Source organism: Amphiura filiformis, chromosome 5, assembly GCF_039555335.1.
Source record: "Amphiura filiformis chromosome 5, Afil_fr2py, whole genome shotgun sequence".
In the NCBI taxonomy this organism is placed as follows: Eukaryota; Metazoa; Echinodermata; class Ophiuroidea; order Amphilepidida; family Amphiuridae; genus Amphiura; species Amphiura filiformis.
The window spans coordinates 67,258,566-67,284,030 of NC_092632.1; the positions used below are offsets into that span (position 1 = coordinate 67,258,566).

The window sequence follows — 25,465 nt, forward strand, 5'->3', positions numbered from 1 at the left end:
ATTATTTGATATCAGAAGGACATTCTTCGTATTCAGAATGCGATTCGATATGTCTGATGTGCACTAATGTCCCACAATAAATACTGTCCAAACGTTCATACCCCAGCCCTTAAAGTGTATGTAGCTAGGCGGAAAAGCCCTCCATCATTTGAAAATTTTGAACTTTCGTATTGAAGATATACATTTCCCTCCAAACACCTAAAATATTTAGGACATTCCTCATATTCAGAATGCAATTTGATGTGTCTCATGTGCTCTCATGTCCCACAAAAATAAAGCAAGACATTTGCCACAAAGTCAAAATAGTGATAAGAAATATTTTCAATTCATATCAATATGACATTTTGGAAGTTGTTCTGTGAATGAAATAATACTCTTTGAATCCTAGGGCAAGATATCCTAAACACAACATATGTGACATGATCAAGAGGAATGAGTCGGATGTCGCTAATATTGTTTTTGAGATATTGGCAAAAACAGTGTTCAAATCCTTTTATTTTATATTGTTTTCAGCCATTGATAAATTGCTCATAACTCATTAACCAGATGTCCGATTTTGATCGGGGTTGCAAGGTTTGCATCAAAATGTAGCATTCATAAACTGCCAGAAAATGATGTAAAAAACTTTAAATTGAAAATTGCCGACATGCGACTCATTCCCCTTGATCATGTCACATATGAACCACATACATTATTTAGTTCTGATTGTCCTTTAGTCATATTTGGCACCCATATTTTGTTAGTAATGTATGTTATCCTTAATATCAGAATACCCTTTACACCTGAAATATACAATGACCACTCGGAATACTATATCAGCACATGTGCTAACAAGACAATAACTCATCCCTGATTTAAAGAAACATTGGCCAAATCATTAACAATTAACATTAATTGGGGTCACTGAAGAGGCTGTTTGGTGGTTTCCCAGAAAGTACATTATAAATTCATTTTATGGTGCGTCATGTAAAATCAGCTTGAAACCAGGAACATCAAACACTTATCACTCACTTGATACAAACTTCAGCTCTGTAAAAGTGATCGAGCTTTTAGCTTAAGTTGCATCTGTGTCATTCTATCAGATACCACAGCCAAAAGTTTAATCAGAGGATTGTCAGGAAAAGTATCAGTCTCAAGTTCTAGTTGACACGGCTGGATCTGAAATGTCCAAAGTCACTTCCCAAAGTTTGAAAACAATAATGCGCTTACCATACCTATTTTTTGGTGACTTTTATACATGGCATCATTGGTATCCAAGGAAGATTGGGCTATTCTATTTAAAATCCACACTACCCCTGTGGAAGATTTAGCTCAAGTCTTCTACAGAGGGAGTGCAAGTTTTGAATCAAATAGACAACTGGGTAACTTCCATTTGCAATACTCGCTCCAGTTGCGGAAGATACAGGTAAAGCCATAATACAGGGGGAGTATGGTTTTCAAAATGAATAACTCTGACCAATTGCATTTGAACAACATACTCCCCTGTGGCAGATATTTCCAATATCTTCCACAGGGGTAGTGTGGGTTTTAAATGGAATAGCCCATTGATAGGGATATAAATGTTTTCACCCACAGTAATTTTTACACAACATGTCCTGGTGGGAAACATTGATTGATTTAAGACACTTACAATGAATTATACAGGCATGAAAAAATTTCAGCATTTTAGCCGATTTCAGCGTTTTTTGTTATTGTATTCAGTGTTTTTCAGCCAATTTCTGAATCAAATTCACAGAAAATGGTAAAAAAACCCATGGTTTCCAGAATTAACAAACAGTACCCTTGTCTTGAGTCTTTCATAACATTCTTGCTGACATTATGCATATAGGTAATGTATAAGAAATAAATAATGTGCTAGTGTTAGGCAATGCTTTCCGTGTGTTACCTATCCCAGATATCATCCATACTGTTGACTAAGTCTCCTAGACTGTTCAGTGATTGAAGGCACTCTGTGTAGAACATTACATCTGATGTCACCAAGCTGCAAGAAAATAAGAAGTAAACATTGTATTGGTTAGTAGACGAAACATATGGAGTGGCGGCCATTCACTCCTTGCATTAGCACAAGTGATGAATCAAGTACACTGCAAGATTCCTATTGCAGCCACCTGCACAGGTACTTGGCACTGTGCAGTACCAGGGGAATACCAGTGCAGTACCACTGCTGGTGGGTCCTGTGCAGTAGCAGCATTGGTACTGTGTAGGTACTCAGTGTGTACCAGTCAGATATCTTGGCAACAATGTACCTGTGCAGGCAGCACCAATAGGAATCGTGTAAGTACATGTATCTAAGTATTTACACTGGGTTTCACTTTCAAAGAAGAACGGCAGTCTCTTGCTTAAATTGACGCAAGTGCCCTGTTAATGAGCGACATATGTGGAGCTTTGTGTTCACTTCAAGGGAGCCGATCTGCGCCGACCAACAATTTGATGTACAAACTGCCAATCAGATGTTGCTATAATCGTCAGACAATTGATTCAGCCAATCAGAACCCCACTTTCGTGTTTATGCTCTGTACGCTCTCAAAATGTAAACAAGTGCCGTTCTTCTCCGACAAAAACTGTATCACTTATTTCCAAACAGTTACTGTATAAGCCTCTAAAAACAGGTGTTGGTGTTAAAGTTAACCCCTTACCCATGTTTTGGTCCTCCATCCTTCCGCACATTGAGTTTGACTAGTTGTTCTTTGACATGAGCCTTGAATGATACGTTGAGCTTAAGGAATAGCACTTTGACTTGTTCTGGTGGAAGTGTGTCGGCGATAGCTTCATGGATTTTACGCATACGCTTGCAGATTTCACGGAAGCACAGAGAAGGTACTGGAGCTTTGACCTCCCACTGCAAATGAATAACATTACATTGTGATACATTTTGTTATAATTCAATCAACTGAGATATTGGATACATTCAATACATTGTTTTTTCTTGTTCTTAAAAAAGCCACAGATTACATAGTGCCGCATAGGGCATACAATTCACTTGAGAACAAATATGTGACGTGATCAAAGGGAATGAGTCGGATGTCGCTAATATTGTTTTTGAGATATTGAAGCAGTGTTCAAATTATTTAGTTTTATTTTGTTTTCAACCACTGATAAATAATTTGCTCATAATTTGGTAACCAGATGTCTGTCGATTTTGAAGGGGTTTGCATCAAAATGTAGCATTTGTAAACTGCCATAAAATGGATGTAACAAGCTTCTAATTGAAAATTGTCGACATGCAACTCATTCCCCTTGATCATGTCACGTATGCTTAATACCATTGACAGCAACCTACTTCTAAAGGAAAAACCGCCAATGTACTTGTGGCCCCTGAACATGTTTAAAACAAAACTGCCAACAGGATACATAGGTTTTGCTTTAAACATGTTCAGGGGCCAATGACACATAGAATGTACACTCCCACAGTAAAAGACATACATCTATGTATATACACCCCTCCATACACCCCCCACCCCCACCCACACACACTGCTAAGAGGCAACTTACTGTTGAAAGGCACTGTCTAAATGAGTCGTCCATGATGGCAACCAGCTTATTAGATATTTCTTGTACATGATCATTGTAGTCCTGTAAATATAACAAAATAGCATGTCAATCTCAATGTCAATTGAGTTTTGTTGGTAGTGGTATTGCTCAACATACACACCCTGACCAACACTCAGCACATACATGCACCTTCAAAATAGGTTTTCACTTGAGTAATAAACAGTACAAAGGGAGAGGAATCGAAGTGTGAGGGAATCTAGATAATTGGACGATTTATTTCAATTTTGCATACTATTTTTGGAAGTTGCATCATGAGGATGAATTTTGGTGTGCAAAATGCAATGCAATACTGCTTCATTCCAGATTGACTTCAATTTATTTCTTAATTCTACCATTCTTTAGTTGAAGGGTTTTCAATTTTAAGTTAAGTTCTCAAATTTAAGTTCCACCTGTATCTTTCTAATTTTATTCTTGATTAAAGGGGACATTGGTTAGACAGTCTGAAGAATAAAGTCCACTAGGGTCATGCATGTTAATGTGGCATATCACTTACCACCAATAACAAAATATAAACAATGCCAACACGAATTGACAACTGAAGGATAAAAGTATGAGTTTTGTTGGTAGTGGTATTGCTCAACATACACACCCTGACCAACACTCAGCACATACATGCACCTTCAAAATAGGTTTTCACTTGAGTAATAAACAGTACAAAGGGAGAGGAATCGAAGTGTGAGGGAATCTAGATAATTGGACGATTTATTTCAATTTTGCATACTATTTTGGAAGTTGCATCGCAGAGGATGAATTTTGGTGTGCAAAATGCAATGCAATACTGCTTCATTCCAGATTGACTTCAATTTATTTCTTAATTCTACCATTCTTTAGTTGAAGGGTTTTCAATTTTAAGTTAAGTTCTCAAATTTAAGTTCCACCTGTATCTTTCTAATTTTATTCTTGATTAAAGGGGAAATTGGTTAGACAGTCTGAAGAATAAAGTCCACTAGGGTCATGCATGTTAATGTGGCATATCACTTACCACCAATAACAAAATATAAACAATGCCAACACGAATTGACAACTGAAGGATAAAAGTATAGGGCCTCCATATACACTGGTCTAGTAGTCTTGGTCTTGGGACAAATATGACATACCATAATTACGTACATCTATTAACAGGCAGTAAAATGTTACTCCTGTTGACAGATGTGTCAATTCCCCTTTAAGGCAAGTCTGGCGTCCAAATTCTTGATTAAGGTAAGACTGCAATGAAAGTCCTTTTAAAGCCTCATATTGCCAAGTCCAAAGTTACTGTTCCCAATATTATCTTGATTGATTGTTTGGCGAACATATGACAAAGAAATGTGCTGGGTTGACAGCAAACTAACCTTGAGAATTTTATCAAAGTTCTTGAGCATGACCTGCTGCTTTGGTGGTAGTCTTTGGGCAAAGAATTCCTTCACAATGGGAATGTAGAGCGCTACTAACTGTAGACATCTGGACGTTAGGGCTGAGGAGAAAGAAAGAAATTAAATGCACAATAGTAAAGAGATACCGGTATTTATTTTACTTCAACAATATATTTGTTATCTTGGATTTGATTTTTAATAAAATATATGACCCCAAACTTAAATCTTAAAATCTGCAATAACATTCGACAAAATTTGTTATTTCTTCAAATTAAGGCAAGTTTAGCTGATAAGCTTATTGACAACTTGAGACTTACCTAAGTTTTTGGTAGTTATAGTCTTAAGGCCAACAAGTTGAAGAGCACCAGCTCCTAGAATGAGTTGACATGATCTAGAATTGAAGAGCTGTGAAAGACAAATACGAGAAAAATCTTACTTGATGTAAGTTGGTTAGTTTAGGACATAAATTATGACACAGTTTCAAACCAATAGTGATGTTATGGGGCCATCCTCGTTGAGTTGGGCTTAAGTACACCTATGTTATCACCCCAGGTAAACCCCCATTTGAATCTGTCACTGAAGTGCTTAAATTGCCAATATACCAATACTGATTGAATGAATTAATATCTTCCTCAAGTGAACACTGTTATGATCAGATGAGTCCGCCATTGAGTGGGAAAAGCAAAATCTCTCTGTGTAAGGTCTTCTCTAAATTGTTTATTTGACTATTTACACAATATCTATTCTTATGTTAGGTGCAGCATCACATCTACCTGATCATGAATAATTGACACACATTTTGATGCTAAGCAGAGAATGGTAGAACCAAACACAGGTGTAAGGGATGAAATCAAACTCAACCGGCAGTCGACCGCCAGTTCGAGCCTGTTTCTATTGTTCTAAACAATGGAACGCGGTTAATCCACCGGTCCAACAGCAGTCGAGTTTTGATTTCATCCCCAACACTGCATTTTAGATGCTGGTACTGATGAGATGACTGATCACCAAATCTCAAGCAAGTTTTCAGTGCTTTTATTTGCTACAGCTAATTTGTCTTTTCTTACCTGTAGTATTTCAATCAATCTAGTCAAGATGTCCATGGACACTGTAGGAATGTCTTCTACACATTGGCAATATTCTGCTACCATTTTCAACAGAAGCAATACAGTCCTGTACACAAAATCCACACAAAAAAAAATCATTGATTTAATTGTGTCTTCTATTTTTACATTTTTTTCACCATTATAACACTCATTGTTAAATACTTGAGAAAGTTACTGCAATCTTATTGTTCTTTAGACGTGCGATATGACATGATATAACACGACGCGATACTCTTATGCTGGTTTCATACTTTCCTGCCGCTTGCACGATGATTTTACTTCATTGCGCAGTCGCACCAGAAACACTAGCGGTGACCAGCGGCAAGCCGATATATCGATCACTCCACCGCTTTGCTGCGGCGGCAGCACCGCTGGGAGTTGAATTCAAATCAACTCAGAGCGGTGCCGCTCTGACGTATCAGAACAAAATATGATTTTGGGGCGGTGCTGAGCGGCAAGAGTGGCTTTCAGAGTCATGCCGCTGCCGCTCAGCTTGCAGAAAAGTACAAGCGGCATGATGAAGCGGCAGAAAGTATGAAACCAGCATTATGTGCTATTTGAACCAATCGCAGGTGCATAGTAACAACAGGACTGATCGATTCTAAGCCCTAGGTAATTCCTTGTAAAATGTAGGATTTAATTTGATTAAAATTTGGTATACTTATGATGAATTTTTTTTATTTGAATTGAAGTGTTACAGAATGAGAATAAAGGTAATGTTTTTAGCCACTGTCGTGCATCTATCGTCTCATATAACATGCGGCACCATTTTCTTTTACTTTTACGAGGCTGTCATGTCAATATATTTAAGTTGGTCAAATCAAGATTTATACATGTACACTCTAAATCTAGTATCATGTTTTTTTCTTTCTGCCCTGTTGCAACCATGGTTTGAAGCAATACTGTGCATATTTGTATGTGTATTCATGGATATTTTTTAATGTCCAAGTATAGTGTATGCTTTCTGTTCCTAACTGTTTGCTTTTAAATTGATCAATTAAATTGTATGTGTTTATTCATTTATACATGGTACTGTAGTTGTACTGCATTTTTAACTGAAAGTTTTGTAAAGTGTATTGAGGCATACTAAATGTACCACATAAATCTCTGTGTTATTATTAAGTATCATAACACTTATTATTACTTACCCTACTACTGTGTACTTCTGACCGTTGATTTGTAAACAATCTACTGGCTTGCGTTGGGCATCACCTGAAGACAAAAAGCAACAATGTTTTCCATAAGTGCACAATAAACATATTTGATACAAGTTTTTCTGGTTTATGCCATCATAGTTGCGGTAAAAAAATATTACATTTAGGACCTGCTCCCACCAACCAGAGCAAGTCATCAGTTTTTGAGTTATTCGAAACAAAAAATGAAATTCTTATGGAAAGTTTTAAAAGGGGTTTTCAAAAAAAATCATTGACTCTCCAAAACAGCAGGAAATTTACAATGATTACATTTTCTCTAGAATGTGTATATATATGCTATACTGCTTAAGCCAATAACAAGTAGAAGAAAGACTTCTAGCAGTTCATAACGGAAAAGCAGTGACCGAATCTCTTTTAATAAGAGAAGGCATACATATGTGATATCAAGAGAATTAATATGACAAGACTACTCACCCTTATCCGTCTTTGCCAGCAATGCCAATGATATAACACCTAGATTAAACAAATTGAAAAGACATTTTGTGTCAGGTTTGTCTCAATTATCAATTATTATAGAGTACAATTATTTGATGAGGTATGTTTCTATTCATTATGAACTACACCTGCACCACTATGTGCTTGGGTTTTGTTTTGGCAAGTGGTAGACTGAGGTAGTTTTGGAAAAGCAGTCAACAATTTGACTTGTGCATTGTTAAATTGATGACCAAGTTGGAAGAGAATAAATCACACATCATTTGGTCACTCACAATGGTTCATCATGTAAAAAGAGGCCGTTTTAAAAGTTGCACCAAGTCCAAATGTAAAAAAAAAGTGTTTTCACACAATGAACCATTGTGACCAAACACAATGATGTGTGATACTATAAATTGGTCCAGGTGTGTACAATACATAAGGCTACACATACCATTTTATATTTGCACATTTAGTAAAATATTTGCTCCTCTTATTTCAAAAAGCTTAGGGGACTTATGGAGAAGTTGTGGATGTCCCGAATTCTTTTCACCAGATGGGCATATTTTCGACATTAGCGGGTGAAAAGTAATCTACCCAATTAGTGGCAAGCATGGACAGTGCTTGTGTGTGGCAAGTACATGAGAACCTGTACATGATATATACCCCTTCTTTTCTTTCTTATATAAATAACATAACATAACATGGCTATGTATGATATTCAAGCTGGGACCATCAAAATTTGCTACATAACCATTGGATCAAATTATTAATTGACTGTTTGCTTCAAAGCATATACTTCCTATTGATTGATTGATTCAATCAATCAATCAATTAATCAATCAATTGAATCATCCATACACATACCATCAGCCATTTCTTTGAGTAGATCTTGTAGCTCAGCAGGAACCTCTGATTGCTTCCATCTCTCACTATCAAGAATTAGACTGAAATTATCAAATGAAATATTTTGATTATTTGTATCATTAATACTATTATCTGAAAGATTATTATTAGTAGAGAGAATTTACAAGCTGGTAAAACCATGATTCTAAATATAAGGGTTATCTGATTTTTAAAAAGTTGATGAAGAATGTTCAGAAATTGGTTCACTTTTGCTTAATCAATAGGGAATCAAGGACTTAAACTATGCACACAACAACAGGTGGCAACAATGGGTCAATTTATGCATACTTGAAGATTTTATGGGGGCTCAGACAGGGGCGTAGCTGGAGGGAGCCAGGTGAAAACTGGACAGAAAATTTTCAGGGATAAAATGGGGATGGCAAAGAGTAAAGTGTCCTGAAAATGACTAAAAATGGGACAAACAATTGGTAAATGAGACAGAAATTTGGTTGCCCACTAACATTTAACTCCTGGCTACGCTATTGAGCTCAGCCCAGTGAGGTCCTTCTTTGGTCTATTAGCAACAACTCCTAGGCAATGAATATAATCTTTGAAGACAGAATTACAAAGGTAGAGAGAGATATTTGAAATATTTACCTTAGCTTTGTCTTCCTTTCATCATGGAACCTACTGATAAATTTGTTGGCCTATTAAAGAGAACAAAATAAGAATAAATTAGTCAAGACATCCTTAAATAAAAACAAATTTAAAACCCTGATATGAAAATAATTGCCGCAATATACCACTCTTGCCATCTTGTCTATATTGTTTCTAACAACATCCGCCATCTTACTTCCTTCCTTTCTTCCTGCTTTATCCGTTTCATACTTAATCATACTACACTATTTCGCATCAACATCACTGCGCATAAAGGGCAGCATATCTGGGAGATTACCACACTAAACATACACAAATCATCCATTCAATATTATACAAATATTAACTGTCTATGAGTGTGATGGTTTAAATATAATCACGAGGTGAAAGATGGATTGTTCCATTCCACGAGCCGAACGGCGAGTGGAATGGAACAATACATCTTTCCCAGTGATTATATTTCACCATTACACAAATTTAAGACAGTTAATATTTGTTTTATATCACTCATGCTTAAATTCTATTACTAAAATACTATTTAAGGTAGGAAATACATTTTTTCATCAACATAACACCATGTTTTGCCGTGATATATTTCACATTTTGGGGACCACCCCATAACTAAATCGGCGAGTCCAAGAGTCAGCGCACGGCTTGGCGCAGGCGCACTACGCCAGAGCACATGATGGTAAAGACTATCACACAGAGAGGGTGATAGTAAAAATGGCAAATGGTAATCAACCAATGAACTGTCTAGAATTTATGTATGAGTGATATAATAGTATTTGTTTAATCACATAAATTATGCTTTGTTAGAATGTCTCCAATAATAGTTTTATCCTGCAGGATGAACGTCTTTGAAATAAGGTTAAATAGTTGCGCATCATATACTAGACCACATAAACACATCAGCAATCAATTTGTGACATGATCAAGGGGAATGAGTCATATGTCAGCAATCTTCAATTAGGAGTTTATTTACATCATTTTCTGGCAGTTTACGAATGCTACATTTTCATGCAAACCCCATCAAAATCAGACATCTGGTTACCGAGTTATGAGCAATATATCAATGGCTGAAAACAATATAAAACAAAAGAATTTGAACAAATTTGCCAGTATCTCAAAAACAATATTTGCGACATCTGACTCATTCCCATTGATCATTTTATGATACAAAAGAATTAACTCACCCAATGGGCTATTCCAGTTGAAATCCATACACCATATGAACAAGACTTTAATCCCCCTACACAGGGAGTGTAGATTTCAAATGGATTCACCCATTCAGGTAACCCCATTTGAAATTCTCACTCCCTGTGTGGAACATTAAAAATCATGTCTTCCATAGGGGTATATGAATTTCAAATGTAATAGCCAAATACTTGCCTGATTTTGTAGGCCACCCCTGAGTGATGTACTTCTTCTACCACAGGCTTTCTCGCATTCCCCAATGAATACTCCTATTGCACGTGATAAGTTGACAAACTCACTGGAGCTGAGTCTTTCTAGGAAACCATCCTGGTAGGAAAGTAAATATCATGTACAATTATTAATAATGACGCTTGTGTAGGCATTTCTATAGCGTCCTAGACCCGTAATTAAACATATACCCACCCCACAGCCAACAATAACGACGCCAGTATGAGTAAGCCCTAACAGCTCCCAGTTATACACTTGGGTGGTGTGGGTCAAGCAAGCACACTGACCCTGACAGGGTTCAAACACACAACCTTGTGGCCATGAGTCGAAATGCCCTATTGGACCACTGTGCTGTTGATGATACAGAAAATTTAAATTATAATTTCTCAGACTTGCATCGTTTATTTCCGATCCTCGCATATATTAATTTGTGTCTCGCATTGCCTTACACGCTGCTAGGGTGAAGCATATAGGCTGCCTCCTTCTTCATTATTGATGATACAGAAAGTAGATTAAAAAACAACAAGAAAGTTGATGAATGGACGTTGAGAGAAAGGCGGAGGAAGCTGATGTAATACAATATTGAATAGTTTACTTACTGATACTATTAGTTAGGCATTTTGCTGAATGGAATATTGCACCAGACCTTAGATATTTTCCCGTATTTCGTGAGAACAAACAGGGGGTAACGATTTTATCCTTAGGAGAAAAAGAATTCTATCATCATCCGACTTGTTCGTAAACTTTGCTGAAGGAATTAAGTTTGAAAATCTTACTGAAAAGTAGGCCAGTTTATTCCTTGTCACTGGATTATTATTAAATAGTTTTTAAATGTGATTTGGGGTCACAGTATTCAAAGACAATCTATAAAGCGTGCTGAGGCCTTGCGGTTTTGGTATAGCCCAATATGAACCACTAAGGGTTTTTTTTTTGGTTTCTTACCTTTCCTCTTGCTATGAGTAATTTGAGACATCTATCATGGGCATAGTCACACACAAACACAAGCATTTCTCTGAGACCATTGTGTAGTCTATAATGCTCATTAGGAGCTATGAGAACATCGACATAACATGGAATTCTGTAGGGAAAAAAAGAAAAACAACATATAAATTATATAAAATTTCAAATTTAATTTTGGAAACTATATGTTGGTTCACCTCAAGTTTGGTAGTGACATATGTGCGTATTTCGCTGGCCGAAGCATTGAATCGCACAGGTAAAGTTAATCACGCAAAGTGTGCCCTCACTGGCACAAGAGCGGTTTGTTGGCATTATTGCAGCGCAACCACGAAAAAGCACTGATGTCACTACCGAAAAAGGGACTGCCTTTTGAAAATGAGAAAAGAGCTGTAGAATGCTCTTCTGGTCTCTTCAAGAAGAGCTTTTAGAAGAGTTGTTTGCACCTGTGGCCATTTAAAGCATAAGAATGTAACTAGTCATCTAGAGGAGCTATAAATCGCTCTTGCAACTGCAACTTAAGAAGAGCTGTAGAGGAGTGATTGCTCTCACTCTTCTTAAAAAACAGTCCCTGCCGAACTTGAAGTGAACCAAATTATACAAATGCTAACACTGCAAACAATTGAAATCTGTTGTGCAAATTGGGCTATTCCAGTTGAAATCTATACACCCCTTAAAGAAGACATGATCTTAATCTACCACACAGGTGATGCAGATTTCAAATGGAGTTACCCATTCAGGTAATAACCCTGTCACTTCCCTGTGTGAATGTCTTCCACAGGGGGTGTATGGTTTTCATCTGGAATAACCCATTTTGGAGCAGACGACACTGAATAGGCAATTCCATTTGAAATTCACACTCCCTGTGGGGAAGATTAAGGTAATGTCTTCCATAGGGGGTGTATGGATTTCAACTGGAATAACCCATTTTGGAGCAGACGACACTGAATAGGCAATTCCATTTGAAATTCACACTCCCTGTGGGGAAGATTAAGGTAATGTCTTCCATAGGGGGTGTATGGTTTTCATCTGGAATAACCCATTTTGGAGCAGACGACACTGAATAGGCAATTCCATTTGAAATTCACACTCCCTGTGGGGAAGATTAAGGTAATGTCTTCCATAGGGGGTGTATGGATTTCAACTGGAATAACCCATTTTGGAGCAGACGACACTGAATAGGCAATTCCATTTGAAATTCACACTCCCTGTGGGGAAGATTAAGGTAATGTCTTCCATAGGGGGTGTATGGATTTCAACTAAAATAACCCATTTAAGCTCTATACACTGAATTGTAAAAGCTACACTCTTCATTTAATGAAAATAATTGCAAGTATTTGATCATAATGTTGATAGTGCAAAATTACTTAATTAATAATATGAACACATATGCCTCCACCAACCACCAGCTCTAGTTGGTCAGCACTGGTCTAAAGACCCAACTGTCATGTGTTCCAAGTTCCACAGTCAAAGGATCACCCTTACCTAATTCCAGGGAAATACATGTTACGTTCACACTAAAGATGAGAGCAGAGAGCAACTTACACATTCTGTACAAACTCTTCATCTGCAAGAGCTGCAGCCTGCTCTACATCAACATCTCCATTGACCAGAGCTTCTTCCTCAGCCTCCGAGCAAAAGTCTGCATGGATCCCATTACCGTTGGAAACGTCTCCATTGACATAGGTTTGTTCTGTTGGTGTGTTGCTTGGAGACTCTTGCTCTATTTGTAGTTTGCTACTATCTATGCCTGCTGCTAGATCCACTAATTTCTGCATGATGTCATGAGCAGGCTGCCAAAAACATAAGTAGAGGGAAAAGAGGCAAAATCAGTCAGAAGTCAGATATACTGATTTTCAGATATAGCCAAACAAAACAATAATTTCTTTTGTTGCATATTGTTTTGGAAACACTTCAACTGTTCATATGTGCCCATCCACCACAAACTGGTTGTAAAGTTGGCATTTTCCACTTTGAGATGAATCAAAAACAGTATATGGATTTCTATGTAAAATATATTAGGAATTTGACCTTTGATGAACCATAACTTCACTTTCAGATGTCCAATGAAGCTGGTTGAGGTGTCATTTTAAAGCTGAAAGTGAATTCTTTCAAAATCCGCAATAAACAGAAAATGACCTAGAGCCGACTTTACTACCACTTTGTGGTGGATGGTCACATATCTTTGGAACTAAATGTTCCATTTCAATGCGCTTTTCCACAAAATGTAGCTTTGTAAATGCTTTATACAATCAGCTAAAAAAACTAATTAAAATTAATGTGCCTGACTTCAGACTGATTTTGCTTGATCACACCACATATTATATTTAATTATTCTGATATTTGATACTACAGGAAAGACTTGTTGATGCCAATGCCCTGCTTATCGCGTAAAATAACTGGGTAGGCAAAAATACTATGCGACTTGGTTAAAGAATGAGGTGTTGTTATTTAATAGGTTATCTTAAGGGGGTACTACACCCCTGTGGTAAATTTGTGACTATATTTGCATTTTTTCTCAAAACATAATAACACACTGTAACAAAAGTTATGTATATTATTGGGGCAAGGAATCCAATTACTACACTGAAATTTCAGTGACTCAAGACAAGCGGTTCAGTATATATGATAGGAAATGAGGTACATCCTAACGGTACCTTGTTTCTTAACATAAATAACAAACCGCTTGTCTTGGGTTACTGAAATTCCAGTGTGGTAATTGGATTCTTGCCCCTATAATATACATAACTTTTTTTACCAGTGTGTTATTAGTTTTTGAGAAAAATACAAAAATAGACACAAATTTATTGAGGGGTGTAGTACCCCCTTAACATGATTCAATCTGCCAATTAGAGCCCCACTTCTGTGTTTATGCAGTGTACATACTAATGTGCCAAAAAGGACTGAACTTCAGTTGAGGGGGTGTGTCTGTAGGTGTGAGATATGTGCGCATGTGTGTTTACCAACAAACAAGGCTACACACATGACATTTCACATTTGAACCGTGGATCACTCTGGAAAGGGGGACAGTCCTTGGTTTGGGAGGTCTGCAAACGATCACAATTGCATGTATAATGCATTTGCGAGATACGCCCTCTATTGTGCATTGAATATACCATCCACAATTGCTAGGTAAAATTGCATCGCATACACATACACACACAAAATGGTGAAAAACGTCCACGGTTTGTCGATTGAATGTGATTACAGATGTGTTTGCATAGTCCTATAAAACTGTGTCCATGTTTGGAGGCGAACACCCGTAGGGGTGTGTGTATGTGGTGTACTTACCTTTACCCTGGTATGTATAAGAATACTGAGGTTTTCAAACACTTGTATGAATAGATCCAACCAGAGAGAGAATGTTAGGTTACGCATCTGCTCCGCCAAACTGAAATGAAAAAGGTAAGATATTGGTAGAGGTAAGAATAGTAATAATATCAACTATGATCAAAAGTGAGTGAATGAAGATATAATTGGGAGGGGACCAAATTGAGATACATTATAACTAAAATGACCAATTTACACTATTATCAACCATAATACAGTAAAACATCCTATCCCGTAACCTGAAATGAACCAAGAAAGAATTCCTAACCACAGCTCTGATTACTGGCTCCAACTCATTGCTAAAGAACATAAAATCTTTTTGGTGGTACCTACAAAAGGTAATAAAAGGAATTTTGTTCTAATGACTGAAATGCAATTCAAAATTAACTCTAAAAGGACTCTTAAACAGAAAATAATGTTGGATTTACATTTAATTCTTACACAGTACACATTTCATTGCAGCTCTTAGTAATTTATAAAATGAAACTGAGGTCAAAGGTCAGCAAGATCACTCACCTGCCATTTGTATCAGCATCTGCCAATGTTACAGCTTCTACTACAGTCTGTTTAAAAAAACAAAAATATACAAATACTACAAGTTAATCAGTGATGGAGGTATAAGCAAGGTTAAATAGATTTTGGCCAATCGCAATCTGAACCAATAACTACTCAACTACCGTAAAAACTTGATTGATAGCATATGTGCTTACTATTGAGCGCTTTTAAAAACATTAAATTGTACCAAAGTCTGGTGCTTTACCAACTGATCTGATGGGGTTGAGAGACATATTTGCAGGTTTACTTGTTCATATATAACTATGTGTATCAATGACTTGCTCAAAACCGTTTACACTTTTGTGGATGGGGCTCTTCATGTTTGTATGTTTTAAAAGCGCTCTATAGTAAGCACATATGCTAACTATTGAGTTTTTATGGTACAATGTAGAACAGACCATAAATGTCATGAATAAATGTACAAATGTCATGAACAAATGTACAAATATGTGTTTATTAATTGCCCACTTCCTTTTGACTGAGAAAAATGATGCATCTGCTGTCATAATTAAGCTTCCATTGATTCATCAATATTGGCTGCACACCAAGTTGAGGATAATGGTTGGTGAGCATCAGAGATATGGCATATTGTAATGGTAATGAATGAGCACCTGCTTAAAAAAAAACCCTTTCACTTGATCTTATTATCAATATACTATACTATAATAATATATAATATATAGTTAATCAAAACAGCTGAAGATAGTGCTCGATACTATTAGATAGTAGAGCGTGTAATAAAATACATAAAACAACGTAATTATGTTATAACAGCATGATTTATTACTCGGAGTTTCACGCCTAAAACGGCGATCATCAGATAAATAGCTGAACACTGAACTGTAACTCCAAAACAAAACAAATAAATTTAGGACTTTCAGGTGGAACCTTTAAACAGAGGTTCAACAACCACACCAAATCATTCAAACATGACAAATATGAGAAGGAAACAGAACTCTCAAAATATGTATGGCAACTTAAAAGAAAAGGAAGCAACTACTCTATCTACTGGGAAATCTTGAAAGAATCAAACACACACAGACGTGACTCGGGACAATGCAACCTATGCATTGAAGAGAAATTAGAAATACTGCGTGCGAAAGGGCCTAACACCCTCAATAATAAAACCGCACTCATCTCAAAATGCCGACACGGTCGGAAACCACCAAGCCGCACAAAGAAAAAATAAATTATGCACTTCATTACTTGCGTGAGTTGCTACGCCTACTGCACCTTCCGCATTTTAAAGAAATAATTTGCGCACTTCATTACATGCGTATATGCTGCGCCTATTGCGTTTTTCGCTAAACATGCGTACATTTGTTTTTTCGCATTTCAAAATTGCGTGCGTGCGTGTATGAAAAAGAAATAATTACGCACTTCATTGCATGCGTAGTTGCTGCGCCCATCGCGTTTTTCGCTAAACATACGTGCGTATACTGTGTCATTCGTTTTTAAACATGCGCGAGCTGTCATGCTTTTCTAGTGAAGACGCGTACGCTTTCAACGCTGTGAATTTATTTGTTTTGTTTTGGAGTTACAGTTCAGTGTTCAGCTATTTATCTGATGATCGCCGTTTTAGGCGTGAAACTCCGAGTAATAAATCATGCTGTTATAACATAATTACGTTGTTTTATGTATTTTATTTTACTATACTATAATATATATACTATACTATTCGGCAAGGATCTTCAGACTTTGCCAATTTGGCACTGTTTACAGCGTAAACATGCAAGTGGGGTGCTGATAGGCTAATTGAATCACGTCATCCACACATTGGCATCTTATTCGCCGAACAAGCTGCGATGTATTGTGTGATTAGGTAGAGCAGTGTGAAAGGACCTTGCCTAATAGTATAACTACTCACATGTCATGGAAACACCTGTTATGTTATACTAACCTGTTTAACAATAGCCTTGACAGCATTGGCAGCTTCCTCTCTGTATCTATCAATGAAGTCAAACTTGCGCTGTCTTAACATACCTAGTAAGATTGCTGTAAGCCGCTCCTGAAATACAATGCATTAGATGATACAAGTAAGAATCCCAACTTTCTTTCTTATCACTGACAATTGTCACATTTATTATTCATTATCTATTTCCTTTCCTTTTTTATCATTTTGAAAATCAAATATAGGTTACTAAAACCTATTATATGCCACATACACCTTTGTTTCCAATGGACATTTTATAGTGAAATGTCATTGTACAAGGAATACATAAAAAAAAATTCAACATAGCCCCCGAATGAAAAGTATTTAATTATCTTTGCAATCACTCAAAAAGCATTTGGTGTGAATTTTACATCTGGACTAGAGGCTATTAAATTTTTATGTGCCTTTTTATTTTACATGTAAAGCCTATGGGGGTGACAATTAGAAATGGACGCCAATATTGAAAAACCCTCATTTTGGGCCATTTTAGACACTAAAATGCCCATAAAAAAAGAATAGCCTCTAGTTCGGATGTAAAATTCACACACAATGCTACCTGAGTGAGTACAAACATAATTAAATACATTTCATTCGGGGGCTATATCAAAAACAAAAAATGTCCTATACCCTAATGGTTATGGAACAAAGGTGCATATGCATAGTTGTTGACCTACAATCTCAGACAAAATGTGTTTGACATTTAACTCCCTATGTTCTCTTTACCATTGTGTACATACAATATGAGTAACTGGAAACTAAGAATTATGATAGTGTTGACTCAATGTTCATTTTCCGTATACCCCCTCCCCTTTCTCCACCAATCAATGTTGGGAGAAGATATGGAGAAGATGGGCACATTGTGCATTGCAACATTGCGACCATTTCCAATTTGGCTTTTAAAGCATTCAAATATTTTTTTCTGAGATTGTCCACGAGACTACTTGGTTACTTTGTTAAATTTACACACTGTCTTATCAAGTTCACTATGCATGTAATAGATTTACCTCTTCTGGGGGTGTCCTATCTTCAATGGGCCTATGTAGATCTGCAGCAATAAAACGGCCAAATTCATTTTGTAACATCTTGTCTATCAACTTACCTCTTCTGGGGGTGTCCTATCCTCAATAGGCCTATGTAGATCTGCAGCAATAAAACGGCCAAATTCATCTTGTAGCATCTTGTCTATCAACTTCTCCAACTCAACTAGTTGTGACCCAAGATGCCTAGAAAAAAACCACATGCACACAACACAAAATGTGTCAATTTGAAATATGTGTGGATGCTCTAAAAGCGAAAGGCAATGTTTGGTTTCGCAAACAACTATTTTCATATCAGATCTCATATTTATACCAGTGTATATGAGAGTTAATGCTGTGTCTCAAAATGCTGAGATTGTTATGTAATGAGATCTTACCAAGCAGTTAAGTTAGCTCAATTGATAAAGCGTTCACTATGGTGCAAGAGGTTGCAGGTTCAAACCCTAGCAGTAGTTTGTAGGCTCTTGTGTAAATATTGAGTTAGCTTGAAATTCCCCTGGAGAAGGAACTTACTGCTAATTGTGTCAAAGTAACCTGTACGAAACTGGGGGAGCTGATCCTAGCTGTGAGGGCCAATTGTGGAATGTCTAGGGTCTGCGCTTCTTAGCTGCAAGTCTCTGTATTGTTGGTTTATGGAATGATATGGGGCCATCAGCGACAACCTGTTTAGTGTGCTGAGGCATGCGTTTCATTTTCCTTAGCTTTCCAATAATCAATCAGGTTACAAACAGTTTTGTATCTTCCCACAAAATTAATCTGGTTTTGCACAATAAAGCTCATTAAGGATCGATAATGGGGATACACATGCATAAATTAGTAACAATGAAACAAGGGATACACTATTAAATGGTGGTATCCTCATTTGACAACAGTGCTTAAATGCTCAGAAAGTGACAACAGTGCTTAAATGCTCAGAAAGTATCAAAGGGGGTCTATAGAGAGCGTTAGCAGCTATTATTGGGGAATTTATAGCATAGTATGGAATCACACACATACACAATGTGAATTTTTCCCTTGAAACATGTTTTTTAAATGGTTATTAAAAATTGTTATTTTCATACTTGGTCGTGCATACATGCATATCATTATATCCCCATTCTACATGTAATACATGTGTGCATTAATTTGTGTCTGTAATTGGATGTGTGTGTACCGACAAAATGATGATAAACGGTGCCTAACACGTTTACCACCATTGGGTGTGTAGGGGTGTGTGGGGTCATACTGCTCTATCAAAACTTGAATTGTGTATCACTGAACTCAGCAATTGGATGACTGTGAATAAATTAAGACTCAATCACAGTAAAACTGAATTTTTCATTGCTGGAACCGCCCAAGGACTGAACAAACTCTCTCCTGTTGAACTCAAAGTTGGTAATGAACGGATTATGCCCAGCACTTCGATGCGCGCAATCTGGGGATGATTTTCGACGATCATATGTCCATGACTAAGCACATCAACAGTCTTATTTCTTCTGTCAACTTTCACTTACGGAACATCCGTCGCATCGCTAAATATCTTGATCAGGACACAAAACATCATGTCGTTCGCTGTCTCATTCTCTCACGCCTGGACTATGGCAATGCACTCCTGTATGGAGCCAAATCAAAGGACCTGGACCGTTTACAATCTCTCCTAAACAAAGCCGCTAAACTTATTTTCTGTGCTGACACAGGCGTGATAGCCCATCACCTCTCCTGGACACTCTACACTGGCTGCCCATACGGGAGCGCATCAAATTCAAGATATGCATGTATGTTTTAAATGTCTTCAGGGTAATGCACCAGTTTATCTCACAAACTTTCTCACTCATAAACTCAAACCTGCTACAGGACCTATGACACGTTCTTCTTCTGATACTACTCTTCTCACCGCTCATGTCGGGAAAAATCGCATTGGAGATAAATCATTTTATGTTTCGGCACCCACACTCTGGAACAGCCTCCCAAGAACCATCAGGGAGGCATGCACACTGCCTAGTTTCAAGAAGGTGTTGAAGTCTCATTTTTATCCATCATATTGACTCTGTTTTTGTTATTGCTTTGTTTTTACGGCGCTTTGATCAAGTTGGAAAGGCGCCCTATTAAATGTTGTTTATGTATGTATGTATGTATTGAAAGAGTGAGGGGCTAAATGAGTGAGATAGTGAGTGATTGAATGAGGAAGCCAGGGTGATTGATTAAGTACTTGAGTTAACGTGTGAGTGAGTTTGTTTGCGAGTGACTGAAAGACTGACTGGGTGAATATTTGTGAAGGAAGAATACTTAAAGAGTCTTATTCAGTGATCCCAGCGGAAGTGTGTGTAACTTTTCCCCCAAACTATTTATTGATATTTTTGTATCTGTTAAATACTATTTAAATGAAACCTGTGCTTCCAGAATGCATTTTCCTTCAAGCCAGTGAATCATATCATAATAATGATTTTTTTTGTGTGAAAAACCAAGAGAGCACATCGTGCAAGTTATGTTTTTCCTCACTTCTTTTCCAGACTTTCCAGATTTTTGGTAAATATAAAAGAAACAAAATGACAATCTTCTCAAAATCATCAATATGATTTATACTTGCCTGTTACACAATACAGATATAGCATACCGTAAAAATTTGTTCATAAGCATATGTGCCTATTAACAAGTTGCTCGGACAAGAAATTTTAAGCGTAGTTTGTTAAAGTTTTTCATTTTTTTCTTTTAATTTACAAATACCTGTATTACATATGCTCATTAACAAATTTTTACGGTATTAAAAAGGCTAGTTTGCATTCTTGTTTCAGTTTGCCCACAAATGTTTGGGTTAATAGTAACAAATGTTTTCCCATGTCTTACCTGAAACTCTGAATGCCAGCTAGTTCTTGTGTGAGTACTTCCTGAGTGGTAGAGATGAGGTCCAATGCACCAACAAACTCTGACGTGGACAGTAACAACTGAATGGTGGGTTGTGTTTGGTGGACTGTAGCCATTAGTTTTAACTAAAACACAAAAATACATCAGTGCATAAGTGTGTAGTTAATTTAAGTAAGGCATTTTCCTGTCTGAATTTGTAACATCTTTAACATCCTTGAAAATTAATACTGCATCTTCAGCCAAATGTCATCATGAGGTCAACAATTGGCCATTTTACTACTAAAATATTTTTTCACCCTGATGCGGCAGCGATGTCAATACGTTGAGGCAACTGTTTCGCGCACACATCTATGCAGTGTCTTTAAGCTTGTGCGTGCGTACACCAGTGCTTTGAGCATCCGCTAGCTACTTGATGCTGTGCCTATTGAAATGCGCACTGATGTCACTGCCATATCAGGGTGAAAAACGGTATTGATAGGTTTTTTAAGACAATTCTTTCAACGAACTTGTTAACTTTCAGTGGAAAATGATGAGATTTTGAAAATTTCCAAACAAAACAAAAACGCAACCCAACATTTGCGAGTTTTAGTATCACAACAATGTATTTGGCCTCTGGCTGAAACGTGAAACTGATTTTCTTTTTCATATTTTTCCATCTTTTTTTAAAAGTTTTGAAAATGTGTTTATTCATGTTTTGAATATTATTCTGAACATAGGCCTATGCCTATTATACATATGTGACTCCTCGCCACAACTGAGCCCGGATGTCGCCAGTGCCACTATTGAGATATGCTCCATCGAACTTAACAATAAACAATAGGAAAGAAAGGATTTATTGACTGTTTTATTGATTTTTCACTACTTAAATGTCAAGTACTATAGACATGATATACATCATTTTAAAGCTAATTTCAAGCAGAATATTTTGGTTGAATATCTCAAAAATGATGATTGGCGACATCCGGGCTCAGTTGTGGTGAGGAGTCACATATTGTAAGATACGTTGCTAATCCCTACCCCTTCAAATTTGCTAATTTTGAAAGTTTTTTTCATTTGTTATCCTGTTTTTATTTATCTGTTTCAGACAAATTCTGCATCACCTGAACTAAACTCATATCAGGAAGGAACTGCAGGAATATAAGATTTCCTACTTTGTGTAACCTTCATTTGATCTTTTCATGCATGAACTCTATTGAACTCTGAAGTGAGTCTGTGTTTATCTATATTATAATACGCTATTCTCTGTAGATCTGTCTGTCTGTGACTGCTAATGTGAGGCCGCCGTAGGTCATACGGGGCTCAAACTCGGTGGGTGGGTGCAGCTTGATATCAGAAAGAACGAGTTTATATTTTTAAGGTCAAAGGTCAAGGGCGGGGTCAAGTTCAATTGAAGTCTAATTTCAAACACTTAAATGGCAAATCTAGCCATGCCATTGTGTTGACCTTGGACTATCAAACAAAAGTTTCCACAGTGACCTTTTTCGTCAGACCCTACGGTTAAGAGGTCATAGGTCAAGAAAGGTACAAATTTCAAATTGGCCCTATGGAGCTGAAACTTGGTGGGTGGGTGGACCTTGGACCAACAAATAAAAGTTTCCATGGTGACCTTTTCGTCAGACTTACGGTTAAGAGGTCATAGGTCAAAAAAGGTCAAAATTTCAAATTGCCCCTATGAAGCTCAAACTTGGTGGGTGGGTGGACCTTGGACTAACAAACAAAAGTTTCCACGGTGACCTTTTCGTCATACATACGGTTAAGAGGTCATAGGTCAAGAAAGGTAACAATTTCAAATTGCTCCCATTGAGCTCAAACTTGGTGGGTGGGTGGACCTTGGACTAACAAACAAAAGTTTCCACGGTGATCTTTTCGTCAGACCTATGGTTAAGAGGTCATAGGTCAAGAAATGTCAAAATTTTCAATTGTCCCTATGGATCTCAAGCTTGGTAGGTGGGTGGACCTTGGAGTAACAAACAAAAGTTTCCACGGTGACCTTTTCGTCAGACCTATGGTTAAGAGGTCATAGGTCAAGAAAGGTCAAAATTTCAAATTGCCCCTCTGGAACTCAAACTTGGTGGGTGGGTGGACCTTGGACTAACAAACAAAAGTTTCCACGGTGATCTTTTCTTCAGACCTACGGTTAAGAGGTCAAAAGTCAAAAAGGTCAAATTAAATTTCAAATTGCCTATGGAACTCATACTTGGTGGGTAGGTGGAAATTGGACTAACAAACAAAACTTCCATTGTGACCTTTTTGTCAGACCTACGGTTGAGAGGTCATAGGTCAAAAAACAAAGATTTCAAATTGCTCATGGAGCTCAAACTTGGTCGGTGGGTGTAACTTTGGCCAAGGAAGCCCAGGTTTGCGTTTGTTAGGTCATCCATGGTCAACGATTTTGAGATCTGCAAAAGCCAATAACTATGACAGCCGAGAACCGCGAAATACGGGTAACCGCCTAGTACTTCTATATTTCTTGTGACTACACATACTTTTTTATGATGTACTCCCCATTCCACTTGGCAAAAGTTGAAAATATTTTTTTTTTAATCTCAAAAAATTAGTGCTGTATTTTTCTGGAATGGGGATCTGTGAATAACAGTAACCTACCTTATTATACACTTTGATGTGGTTGACTCTTGCTATTTTCAGCTTGAGAATTTCTAGTGACCCTCTTGCTAAAACATCGTCTATTCTTGTTACTTTGTCCCTGTAAATTGTAAACAGAAACCATTTGGTATATTACAACAATCAGTAGGCATCATACAGTTTATTCAAAGGTGTCCACTGAAAATATATCAAGAGCAGGTTTTCTTCTACATGTAACTGTATGAAATGACTTATTTGATTAAATCAGCCAGTTTATTCGCATTAATTTCATATAGAAAGACAAATAATGATACATGAATAAAGTAAGTATAGCAACAATAAAATATATAATAAAGTAAAACAAACTGGCAGTGAAAATCTAGGACACGGAGATACCCGACCAGCGAGTCTCCGGCAAGAGCAAAACTTTAATGCAATGGAGCTAACCCCCATATCAGGTCAAAGTTATCTTCCTGATTTTTTTTCTGGAAGGCAACTTTTCCCTCTTTTCCCCTCTCAGGGTAAATACATTGACTATAGTCTGTCCACATAGAAGTACAAAGTAAATAGACCTCGGAAAGGTATGAGAATAATTATTTCAGCGCAATGCGTGTGTAAATGCTTCTTTGGCGCGCCAACTGCTGCGCGATTTGTACTTGCCGAGTGCACCACACTCTTTATGCGTCACATTTTTTAACACGCAGTGCGTGTGACGCTAAGCATCAACCCCCGATACCACAGATTTGGTTTGTACTTCTATGTGGATAGATTGTAGTTGCAATGACTTGACCCAAGTAAGACTTGAAACAATTTGGTTAACTATAATTATACAGTGACTTAAAACATATGGCTCACATTGACTTGACTAGTTGACTTGACTTGATTTCTGTTACAACTCTATGACTGACTTGATTTCTTGAAGAGAATGTGTTGGCCCTACTCACACCTGTTATCTTACCTTAATTGTTTGATTGCCTTGCATGTTGATGCTAAGTGTTCTTGTAATGCATCATGTGATGCCATGGCACTGAAGAAAGCATTGGACCTCATAGAGATTTGCTTGGCTATTTGAACTTCTACAATGTCTAGGTAATGACTCAGCTGAAATGAACAACATGATACACAAAGTGAACTAATTTGTAAAATACTATCATCAGTGGAATGCAATAATGTAAGAAGTAAAATAACCAGCATGGAGCACCTATTGCGATGTCCTCTATTGGAGCAAGAATGCAAAGCTGAGAGAACAATGATTATGCTAATGGTTGTGTCCAGCTTTTGGGTAAAACATAATACCTAGCATGTGTTTACACAATAAGAAGAAGAAAAAAGAAGACGACGACCAGCAATTTGATTGGGTAAACTTTTCAAGAGTCAACTCAAAGCTAAAGTGAAGGCTCAAAATCAAGATAGTGAAGTATTACAAGCAACATAACAATGTATTTTCCTTACAATTGATTTTTATTCAGGTGGTCCGTCGGATATCACATTACCGGTGCAGCCGGTCAATGTGTGAAAACTACAGTACTAGTGCAGCCAGTCACTGTGTGAAATTGGTCAAGCTTTTGTCAGAAGTGGCTCTGACTTCATCAGTGTGTCAGTCCTGATGAAGTGACTACAGTGACTGGCTGCACCAGTACTGTAGTTTTCACACATTGACCGGCTGCACCAG

The 25,465-nt window shown here is 37.2% G+C and overlaps 1 protein-coding gene across 1 annotated transcript in view; it reads right to left on the minus strand.

Moving 5' to 3' along the window:
* Nucleotides 1–578: 578 nt before the first annotated feature.
* Nucleotides 579–25,465, minus strand: part of LOC140153587 (vacuolar protein sorting-associated protein 54-like) — a 44,141-nt gene continuing 19,254 nt past the window's right edge. Inside the window, 20 exon segments of the mRNA XM_072176367.1 lie at nt 579–1,981; nt 2,637–2,839; nt 3,493–3,573; nt 4,884–5,005; nt 5,222–5,309; nt 5,969–6,074; nt 7,156–7,219; nt 7,636–7,674; nt 8,500–8,579; nt 9,136–9,185; nt 10,525–10,656; nt 11,500–11,635; nt 13,060–13,307; nt 14,806–14,905; nt 15,361–15,407; nt 17,300–17,407; nt 18,432–18,555; nt 21,193–21,335; nt 23,815–23,914; nt 24,752–24,894. Coding sequence (XP_072032468.1) covers nt 1,882–1,981; nt 2,637–2,839; nt 3,493–3,573; nt 4,884–5,005; nt 5,222–5,309; nt 5,969–6,074; nt 7,156–7,219; nt 7,636–7,674; nt 8,500–8,579; nt 9,136–9,185; nt 10,525–10,656; nt 11,500–11,635; nt 13,060–13,307; nt 14,806–14,905; nt 15,361–15,407; nt 17,300–17,407; nt 18,432–18,555; nt 21,193–21,335; nt 23,815–23,914; nt 24,752–24,894 — 2,214 coding nt within the window. The 3' untranslated portion in view covers nt 579–1,881.